General features: G+C 39.4%; 1 protein-coding gene and 1 long non-coding RNA gene across 2 annotated transcripts; both read left to right on the top strand.

Annotated features, from left to right (window-relative positions):
- The first annotated feature begins 773 nt into the window (after nucleotides 1–773).
- On the top strand, nucleotides 774–4,757 carry LOC120045184. The gene is made up of 3 exons (XR_005476635.1): nucleotides 774–4,110; nucleotides 4,508–4,606; nucleotides 4,710–4,757. It is a non-coding gene; the product is annotated as an uncharacterized LOC120045184 (long non-coding RNA).
- Nucleotides 4,758–4,801: 44 nt separating this feature from the next.
- Nucleotides 4,802–8,869, top strand: LOC120045177. Its single transcript, XM_038990138.1, has 7 exons — nucleotides 4,802–4,853; nucleotides 5,071–7,141; nucleotides 7,266–7,370; nucleotides 7,459–7,530; nucleotides 7,671–7,760; nucleotides 7,849–7,920; nucleotides 8,444–8,869. The coding sequence occupies exons 2-7, from the start codon at nucleotides 5,083–5,085 to the stop codon at nucleotides 8,650–8,652; spliced, it is 2,607 nt and encodes an 868-aa protein (XP_038846066.1). The 5' UTR covers nucleotides 4,802–4,853; nucleotides 5,071–5,082; the 3' UTR covers nucleotides 8,653–8,869.
- Nucleotides 8,870–11,574: the final 2,705 nt, after the last annotated feature.

The following is an 11,574-nucleotide window of genomic DNA, read 5'->3' as shown; positions in this document are numbered from 1 at the left end:
AGCATGCCCAGGCGTTGTAGGAAGGTCATACAGGCACGTGGAGGCCACACACACTACTGAGCTTCATTTTGACTTGTTTTAAGGACATTACATCAAAGTTGGATCAGCCTGTATTGTGGTTTTCCACTTTAATTTTGAGTGTGACTCCAAATCCAGACCTCCATGGGTTGATAAATTTGATTTCCATTGACCATTTTTGTGTGATTTTGTTGTCATCACATTTAACTATGTAAAGAAAAAGGTATTTAAGAATATTTCATTCATTCAGATCTAGGATGTGTTATTTTAGTGTTCCCTTTATTTTTTTGAGCAGTGTATATGACTTTGTGGTTGTGGGTGGATGTCAACTGCTGGCTGGAATTCTCACTCAACTGTACCACTAATATGAACCTGTTCTACAGACTCTTGTAGACTACTATGCACTGAAAAACAGTTAATATGTTACAAATCAAAGCTTAACATTGAAATATGTGATTTCAAATGATTAAGTTAAATTCAGATAGGCATGTTATGTGCTCTCTAACACAAACATAAAATGTGTTGTTGCTGTAGACCTTTTAACAGATCTAGTTGACCTCCACAGAATGTGCACATTAGCCACTAATATCTGACTTCAGTACTGTCTATAGCTGTTTGTTCATTAATACTTATATGTGGCCTTAATATACAGCATATGACCTGGTAAAGGAGAGGGGGATGGGAGCAGAGAAGGGGATGGGAGGCTGCTCAATGATTGGCTGTAGTGTAGGGCGTGTCATACAATGTATCAAAATTTCAACTGCTGGCTGGAATTCTCACTCAACTGTACCACTAATATGAACCTGTTCTACAGACTCTTGTAGACTACTATGCACTGAAAAACAGTTAATATGTTACAAATCAAAGCTTAACATTGAAATATGTGATTTCAAATGATTAAGTTAAATTCAGATAGGCATGTTATGTGCTCTCTAACACAAACATAAAATGTGTTGTTGTTGTAGACCTTTTAACAGATCTAGTTGACCTCCACAGAATGTGCACATTAGCCACTAATATCTGACTTCAGTATAGTTTATAGAGGTGTATATGTCTGTCTGTGTCTTTCAGTTTCTATTTAGACTACATCAAATATGAAGAAGCTGTGCAGCCACACCATGTTCAACATGTTACCTAATTAGCTAGCTAGCTGACAATCTGGTTTACCTGTAGCATATAAACATTTGTTGGCACAGAAAGAAAGGGGATACGAAAAATGATTGATCAAATTCCTCCTGACACTATCTGACTGGGTTAATAACTTAATATTAAGTTAATATGGACCCATTGTCTTAGACTTGAACTCTTGGACCAAACAGTGGGACTCTGATTTCAGCCATAGGGACTTGTGACTCGACTCCTGACTCCAACATTGGTGACTTTGACTCAACTCAGAGTAGCCATAGGGTCTTGTGAATTGACTCGGACTTATGCTTTTGTGACTCAACTACAACACTGCTGCCATTACATGGCTACTACTACTGCTTCAACTACCAATTCTAGCAAGTTGTACCCCAGGTTGGGTACACTTTTCTGCTGCTCCCTCAAAAGCATTAAGCAGACATTTTGATTATACCTCCCTCCCCATAACTCTCTGTTGGGGTGAGGCTTTCTACAAATATACGCAGCAAGAGGATTACAACAGCTAACACAGGAAGCTGAAATCCTGGGGTCTGCCTTATGTTCCCTCAGTTCTACCCCAGTTTGAAAATGTGCTTTTCATCCATGACCAGGCCATGTTTCGGCCATTTTGCCGCACTAGGCAAGTCTGCAATAGACCTTCTCCTACCCGGAAAAGAAATAGGCCTATAGTGTACAATGTTGGCCTATAATGTCATTTTATAACTAGGCCTAACATTTGATAGCCTACCATTTGTAAAACATGCAGTTGCGTTGGCTTTATTAACCCAGTCCTGATTCCTGACAAAGGCTTATAGGGACTTGTCCTTTAAGATATGAACATCAGCTACTCATCAGCTACCCAATGTTATTATGAGTTTTCTTGAGGCTTTTTGCAAAGAGATCAATGCTGATGTAAAGGCCTACGTCTTCACAGCAGTACAAACCTGAAATCACGTATTATCATTACATTTTATTCCACATTGTGAAACCAGGGATCTAGTGGAAGATAAATGCAAATATGATTAAAAAAAGGCCTGTTATAAGAGAGAAAGAGAGATTGTGGGAGTAGCTGAGTGCCTATAGTGAGAGATGGCTGTTAATATCAGTAGGCTGTTTGAGTGGTCTGTGGGCAGGTAATTAATCTGATTGCTGATGGGTTAGGTTGCTAGATCAAATCTTAACCTGCCATAAGCTACTTTTGTGTCAGCAAGTCTCCCCAGTGAAAAATGTACATATCCACCACTCCATCTTTCATGTACAGACCATTCAAGTAGCTGCACTTACCACCTCACTGATACTGATTGTGTAAGCTACAAACCCAAATTGTCTAAGGAAATGTGGCTAACAGTAATAACATTGCAGACATATTCAGAAATCTGGGCTGATGGAATCATTGTTATGCATATCTACTGGCCATAATTTCCGCTTGAGGTCCTGCCCCTCCCCCACTGCAAAGTGCACAACAGTACCAAACTATCAAAGGTTTTATAGGTCAACACAGTCCCCCCCCTCCCCCGTCCTGTATATTATTTATATATACTTGTGTTCCCATATGTACTTCCTGTATTTATGTGTTGTTAATAAAAATATTATAATAATAAAAGATACACAGTTCCCCCTCCCCCATGTTGCAGCATAAATCTCTGCTCAAGGTTGCCATGTACACTATTTGTGGTTTATTGATGTACTTTTAAAACTTTGTGGCAGGTGAAAGGTTTTGGTCGCTAGGTGGAAGTTGTTATACTACTTCTATATTGCAACGTTACCAACATGGCATTTAAAAAAAATCATTAATTTCGCCGTATTCTGCTAAAATTGTGCTAGTGAAGGTGGGTTTTGAAGGCTGGTTTTGAGCAGACTCCTAGAAATTTGAAATTGACCTGGCAAACCTGTCCCTGCCTGAGCGTGATCACCACTGAAGTAGCTGTGCAGCACGTGTTTTAAGGAAGAGGAGGATGGTTGCAGATGTTTGCATTCATGCAAGAAGGTAAGCTATTAACTAAACTGTTAACCAATATTCTAGCTAAAATTGTATTTGGTGTATTGACAAGCAATGCATGTTCTCGTTGTCTTTATTTTTAATGAATTAATGTCAGTCATGTATGTCTTTCGGTGGAATCCAACATGCATTGACGATGTCTGAAAGCCGCATTGTGTCAGATATACTGCGTCATGACATTGAAATTGGCAGGTTTATCCAAACAATTCATTAATGTGCAATTGTTACTTTGCATGTTTCTACCTTATAGTTATTTGTGGCTTGCTAACGGTTAGTGTGCTAGCTAACTGTTAGCGTGCTAGCTAACGGTTAGCATGCTACCCATGCTAGTTAAAAAAAGAAATATGCTAGCTATGGTTGCAAGCTAGCTAATAAGTTTAGCATAATTGGTAAACGTGTCTATGATTTAGAATACATGATTGTGGTTAACACAATGTTACATGCATTGGAAAATAATATTGCTATAGTGTAACAAGCTAGCAAGAAAAGCCAGTTCCTTTTCATCTGTTTTGTCAAGTCATAAGCCTGTATGTGTGTTAAAATATTTAAACCCCCTCATTAAATTAATGTATTGAAGTTGCGCCCGTTTTTTATAGCCCTTTCTTACCCAAATACCGTTTTTTACATTGAAATAATTCAGATGAAAATAAGAAATATGTTAAACTAATTAAGAAATAAGTGACCAGATTTTTTTTATTGAAAACCATGGACATTAGTTTGGGTGGGGGGAGGGGCGTGGTGGGGTTCCTAGTTCTTTTTTTTTTGCACATAAAAGAGTGAAACACCACAACAAGTATAAGGGTTGTGGAAAGTGTCCATTTTGGTAGGACTGTGACAATTCACTGTCTTGAAAAAATATATACATATACTGGCAGATTCTTTAACCAAATCCCTATTTCTTACACACATTTTTTAAGATCGAAAACATAATGGAAGATAAGAGTCCAGGAACCTACAAAGTAACCAATGCGGTATGTTTTCTGATTTGCCTAGTATTTAGAGTACGCTTGCCTTGCTTTAGCCAAACCACTCATACTGATTCTCTTTTAGTCCATCCATAAAAGCAGATTCAGCTTTAGTTGCATGCAGGAACTTGCATAATGTGCTTCTGTTATGCTTATACTTGCTTTTTTACCTTGAAAGTAGTTTTAAAAAAACAGAAATTGTAATAGATGTTTGTTGGACCTCTATTAGTCAATGATAACAGCCCCTCTATTAGTCAATGATAACAGTCATTGGTGTCCCCCAGCCCCTCTATTAGTCAATGATAACAGTCATTGGTGTCCCCCAGCCCATCCCCTGTTGTGTGCCGAGCAATCTTGTCATTCTATTAAGTCTCAACGTTTCTTTTTGTCTTCCTTTACAAAGGCACTGCAGAGGCTAAGAAGGCGCATGGAAAATCTAAAGAAGCATAGTTCAACTTGTGAGGCCAGATTTGAAAAGGAAAAGATAAATCCCGAAGCGCAGGTTTGTCAGTTGTTTAGAATGAGGATACTGGGGATGGTTGAATCGTTATCATATCCTATTGCCTAATTTGCACATGACTAATATAATTTTATTGTATCCTTAGATGTCAGACACCGAGGCTGCCAGTACCTCTGAGGCTGCCAGTACCTCTGAGGCTGCCAGTACCTCTGAGGCTGCCAGTACTTCTGGGTCGATAGTCAGTGTGTTGGATGATGCACCACCGTTGATCAGAACAGACAGTATATACGTAAGTTAAAGTGTCATTCAACACCAGCACATACTGTAAGTTCTTGTGAATCAGCTTTGTAAATCAAAGATGGGCAAGTCTGCACTTTCATCCCATATTCATAGTATTATAACATAAACAAGTAGAGGAGCACAGTCGTAACTAATCAAAATGTGCCGGTGTCCAAATACTTTGTAATCTGTCTAGTTATCCAATATAATTTTTTTCTTCAATACAGTTGACCAAAGCTATGCTTGGATACAAGACTGATGACTCAATAACCAGCATTGACAACAGTGAAGGTGATTATGTCCCAGGGCCATCAGAATCATCAGAGGAAGACAATTCTGATGATTTTTCAGAACCAAAGACAAGGGTGGACAGCAGTAAACACGTTGATTTAGTCTCAGAGGGAGACAGTTCAGATAAAATAGCAGGAGTCAAGAGAAGGAATCACTACAAGAAGACTAGCAAGAGATGCAGAAGTTCCTCAGAAGAAAACAGCTCAAATGAAGAAACAGAACTCAAGAGAAAGAATCAATATGCAAATACTTATAAGAGATGTACTAGTTCCCCAATGTCAAACACTAGCAGTGAATCATTGCTTGTAATGAATGTCTCAGAATTAGATGGATCCAAAAAGTACCACCAAAAAAAGCACTTCTGTCTGTTTTGCGAGCAACCGCAATCCAAAATTGCCCGTCATTTACAACGTAAACATGGGGATGAAATAGAAGTAGCTACTGCACTTCGGTTTGCAAAGAGATCAAAAGCTAGGAGACTTCAGCTGAATCTTCTTCGCAAGAAGGGGAATCGGGCACACAACATTCAGGCACTTAAAGAAGGAAAGGGGGTTTTGGTACCATGTAAACAAACAAGTAATGACAAGACCAATCACCAGGACTATCAGCATTGTTTTGCCTGCCATGGGCTCTTTAAACGCAAATCTATGTGGAGGCATGTGGCAAGGTGCACACTAGCACAACACGTTCGAAAGGAGATGCCTGGCAAAACCAGAATACAGGCGCTCTGTGCTAATGCTCAACCGGTTGCTAAAGGAGTGAGTGAAAAGGTATGGAAACTTGTGAGTAACATGGCTCAAGATGATGTAGCCCATGCAGTAAAACAAGACAGATACATCTTGGCATTGGGTGAAAAAATGTACAACAAGAAAGGGGAGAACCCCTCACAACACCAGCACATTCGTCAAACTTTGCGAGAACTAGGGAGACTTGTGATTAAAGGTAGAAAGGTGACACCACTGAAAAAGATGAAGGATTATATCAACCCAAAACACTTCCAACACATCATAAAAGCTGTCAAAGAAGTGACTGGCTATGATGAAAAGACAAACAAATTCGAAAAAGCAACCCTGGCGACAAAGCTTGGGCAAAGCATCCAGAAAATTGCAGACATCATGGAGGGTGAAGCTCTTATTACCCAGAATGAAGAAAAGTTGAAGCTTGTCCGAGACTTCCAAGGCATCTACCGTCTTCGCTGGAATGAAATTATCTCTTCTGCTGCATATCGTACACTTGAACAGAAGAAATGGAACGCACCGCAGCTTATTCCATTAGCAGATGACGTTAAAAAAATACACATGTACTTAGATGAAAAGCAGAAACAATACTACAACCAACTGTGCGATGAGAAAACCTCAGGAAAATGGAGCAATCTAGCAAAAGTGATACTGGCTCAGATGATTATCTTCAACAGGAAAAGAGAGGGAGAGGTGTCAAAGATGTCTGTGGCAACATTTCACTCCAGGGACAAATCCCCACTTAACAAAGATGTTGCAGTGGCGCTAACAGAGGTTGAGAGACTACTCTGTGCGCATTTTGAACGCATTGAAACCTGTGGGAAGCGTGGCAGGAAGGTGCCTGTAATCCTTACTCCAGTGATGGTGGAATCTTTAGAGCTGCTTATCAAAGAGCGGTGCTCATGTGGAGTGAGCGAAGGAAATATCTACTTATTTGCCAGGCCAGGATATGATACACATTTTCGGGGGAATGACTGCATCCGCGCCTATGCCAAACAATGTGGTGCCAAGTTACCTGAAGCATTGTCATCAACTAAACTACGAAAACAGGTTGCCACCCTCTCCAGAGTGTTAAATCTCAATGATACAGAACAGGACCAGTTTGCTGACTTCTTGGGTCACGACATTCGGATTCATCGAAAGTTCTACCGTCTTCCAGAGGGAACGCTTCAGTTGGCCAAAATAAGTAAAATACTGATGGCATGTGAACAGGGCAGATTGGCAGAGTTCAAGGGGAAAAGTCTGGATCAAATAACCATCAGTCCCAGTGGTAAGTTTACCCCCAGTGTTTAGTTTAATGGCAAAAAGTTTACACTGACAATAAAAACAAAGGTTTTGTTTTGCGCAGATTTAGCTTGCCTCAATTTAGCATTCTTCTTTTGGCCATCTTTTAGAAAAAAGCATGGCTGAAAATAATGAGGCTGCAGACTCTTGTTCATCAGAGAACGACTCTGAGAGAGAGGAGTCATCTGAAAAATCCTATGAAGAAAATCTGACCGGTATGCCTATACCTTACATAGATATGGACGTATTCTTAATTACAATGTCCTTTTCGAAAAATACATGTTTTCCACTGATGTTTTCCAGGAGAGATGTCAGCGATTCGGGCCAAACAGCCAATGACTAAGGGAAAGCTGGGACAAAAGAGAGGCTCACATGGTTAGACTGTTTCCTGCTGTCTTCAGTCAGTGCATTTTCACTCTGGCAAAAAATGCTGACTCTAATTTCTTGTGCACTGATTTAACTTGCTGCAATTTGCTTTTGTTTTTATTGTCTTTTACAAACTGTTATGTCTGAAGAAATTGATGCTGCAGCCACTGATTGTGCATCAGAGAACGACTCTGAGAGAGAGGAGTCGTCTGAAAAATCCTATGAAGAAAATCTGACCGGTATGCCTATACCTTACATAGATATGGACGTATTCTTAATTACAATGTCCTTTTCGAAAAATACATGTTTTCCACTGATGTTTTCCAGGAGAGATGTCAGCGATTCGGGCCAAACAGCCAATCACCAAGGGAAAGCTGGGACAAAAGAGAGGCTCACATGGTTAGACTGTTTCCTGCTGTCTTCAGTCAGTGCATTTTCATTCTGTAGTGTCAACGTATAGTACAGTGCTGGTCCAGATCAATCCTGTCTTCATCAGTTGGTGTATTTCCAACCATGCCAGTACAGAACGGATTAGTTTGGATTGGACACAAGTCAAGACGTTAGATCTGAACTAGTGTGTCAGGATAGATGATAACACAGAAGGATTACCACACTTTACATTGTTTTTCCTGGGGGAGGGAACTTAATTTAATAAGTATTGCTTTTATTAGAAGGTTTACATTGCAAACAATTTGATGGGCTTAGATTCCATACAGATTGAGTCTGCCTTGATGTCAGCATTGCACATTCTTCTCTCACATCCTTATCTATGTAGTTATTTAGTTGGGATTGTTAGTTTAACCTCAACACACTTTGCAGAAACAGCTGCAACCTTGTAGAGTTAATACAGAGATGAACACATACTGTATTGTACTCAACCTTTATTTAATGTAGTCATTCATAATGTCATCTCTTTCCAAAGGTGCCAAAGGAACAAAAAGGTTTTGGTCGACAATAGAGGTGGATGCAGTTGAAGATTCCTTGATGAATTTTATCCGAATGGGAAAAACGCCTGGAAAACAAGACTGTGAGAAATGCATTGCTGCTTCTGGCCAAGCGCTAGTAAACAGGGACTGGAGAGCAGTAAAGTTCTATGTACACAACAGAATAGTTGCAGATCAGAGAAAATAAGTGTATAAGATGCTTCTATCTTGGTGTACCTCTGAGGATTTAATGGGACTTACTTGACTTAAGCTCATAGGCAGTTAATGAATGTCCTCCATCTCACTCTGTTTGGGGGAAGTTTTCCCAGGTGGGTTGTTCACTTTTGGAGTGATTAAGGTCTCAAGAATACAAAGCCTGCTGACTTTGAATGTTACAGAAAAATAAAAAACATTTTTCTAAACTATTAATCTGTTACTTGGATATAATGACTCTATTACTGAAATGGTTGTTCCAGTTTAAATACTTTACAGAAGAACTACACTACAGTAGAACTACACTACAGTAGAACTACACTACAGCCGTTGAGTTGCCATCCGTGTTGCATCATTGTGGCATTCTACATGCAATATTTTCAGTCATAAAATAGAATGAATGCATCAAATATCGATGTAATAAATGTATCACTAGTCACTTAAACAATGCCACTTTATATAATGTTTACATACCCTGCATTACTCATCTCATATGTATATACTGTTAAACCAGCTATAATGGTACCCTACATTACTCACCTCATATGTATATACTGTTAAACCAGCTATAATGTTACCATACCCTACATTACTCATCTCATATGTATATACTGTCCTCTATACCATCTACTGCATCTTGCCTATGCCGTTCGGCCATCGCTCATTCATATATTTATATGTACATATTCTTATTCATTCCTTTACACTTGTGTGTAAAAGGTAGTTGTGAAATTGTTACATTACTTGTTAGATATTACTGCACGGTCGGAACTAGAAGCACAAGCAATGCGCTACACTCGCATTAACGTCTGCTAACCATGTGTATTTGACCGATTTGATTTGATTTGATTTGCAATGTGCGGTCTCAAGTAGGTGGTAAAATTACAAGTGATCTTTTTTCAAGATGTCGGCAACTTTCGGTGATTTCCTCATATTAGATTTTTTTTCTAGCTCATGAGTGTAATTTCTGTGATTCTATGATGTCTGGAAAGCAGGGTCCTAAAAAGGTATGTAAATGTGAGGAGTCCTAAATTGGTTAGAAATGCAAGACTGTGTGTGTGTGTGTGTGTGTGTGTGTGTGTGTGAGTGTGCTCTCGCGTGTATATGCATGCACATGTTTGTGGAGGAGTCCCTGATGCATTTGTGTGTATCACACTGGGTCACTTGGCTTGATTAAACCAGTGGTTGGTCCCTAATTCATGATGTTGACTACCATCTATCTCCTCACGCACACACGCACGCACGCACGCGCACACACATCTATCTATCTATCTATCTATCTATCTATCTATCTATCTATCTATCTATCTATCTATCTATCTATCTATCTATCTATCTATCTATCTATCTATCTATCTATCTCATCACTCCTGAACAACAAAAGTACTGACCCAACCAGCTCTGTGACAGATGGGGCTTCCCCCCCTCTTCTCCTCTCTTCCGCCTCCTCCCCCCCTTCTCCCAGTCCTCCCCCACCTCGGCTGCTAACAAAGGAAGGGCTCTCAGATGCACCCTGGGACAGTGTTGGTCCCTCACAAGAGAGCTTTCACTCAAAACCACTTCCTGTTAATTATTTGTGACCCCTCCCCCGACCCGTACCTATGAGAGGGATCCATCATGTGCTTTCTCTTAAATTGATGTTACGGCGCAACGTGTCCTCACTGAGGACATGATCCCCCCCGTGTTATGATCCCTTATGGATGGATACACGATTTGACAAAACACCAGTCCATGCTAACAGGATGGATAGGGGATATTCAGCCACGCTTGGAGGACAATGGAAATTGAAGACAAAAACCCGCCCTTTTCCGACATTACATACAGTGTCCATATTAGAACATACAGCCATCATCAGGGAGCATCAATCATAATGCACCTTGAATGGACTGCATGCTTGAGGTAGCTGGCGACATCATACTTTCACTGTGTTAGACAACACCGAGCAACACTATAGCCATGGGGGTTATTTTTAGTATGAATCCCTTAATTCTAACTGGAAGGGTGATTCCACGCCAAAGGGAGCAGAAAATATTTTCAGTATCTCAGATTGTTCTGGCAATTCTCCCATATTGGGAGGAAGAATGTTTAACATGCTTTTTACATTTTTGAAAATCTTTATGAAATTGGCAATCTTAGGGCCTTTTTAGACCTGTACATGCCTCTTGTAACAGCCTATGATCTGTGAACCATGCATGATACGGACAACATTTTGGTGTCATCATTCTCCTTTTTGTTTTTTCTCAAATATGGAGTATGTCTAGATTCTGAAAGATACATTTTCACATTTATTTGATCAACATTAAACATTAATATTAATATCTCAAACAACCTTAATTTATTTCGCTTATTTGTAGACATATTGTTTGGAACAATATAATCTTCAAACATGTACATTTTCAGAGTGGGCTCTCGTACCTTTATTGATATGACCCATTTTATTCATAGAAATGTACATTATAGAACATTAACCGATCACAACCCTCCTTTAGGATTGCACATTCGGCAAGTCACGAGCAAAGGGAGTTTCCGATTCACAATGTTTGTGGTGCTTATAAAATGTATCATAACTTCAGAATTAGCCGAGAGCCCACTCTGTAAATGTTATGTATTTATTAGGTATATTGTTACAAACAATATGTCTTAAAATGAACAAAATCAAAAAGAGTAGTTTTGAGCTTTTCATCTTTTTTTATGTTGAAATAATGAATTTGAAGATTTTTTTTCAGTGTCAATACTCCATATTTTATTTGGAGCATACTATGTGGAGTATAATGCCACCAAGATGTTGTTTGTATCATGAACGGTTCACAGATCATAGGGTCTTACAGGAGGCATGTACATGTCTAAAAAGGGCTTAATACCTCTTGAGCCTATGGGGGGTGCTATTTCGATCTTGGAAAAATGAGTTCCCAAATTA

This window comes from Salvelinus namaycush, chromosome 1, assembly GCF_016432855.1.
Source record: "Salvelinus namaycush isolate Seneca chromosome 1, SaNama_1.0, whole genome shotgun sequence".
NCBI classification, from domain to species: domain Eukaryota; kingdom Metazoa; phylum Chordata; class Actinopteri; order Salmoniformes; family Salmonidae; genus Salvelinus; species Salvelinus namaycush.
Note: the sequence above shows the minus strand (reverse complement) of the source record. Positions and strands in the feature narration are given on the sequence as shown.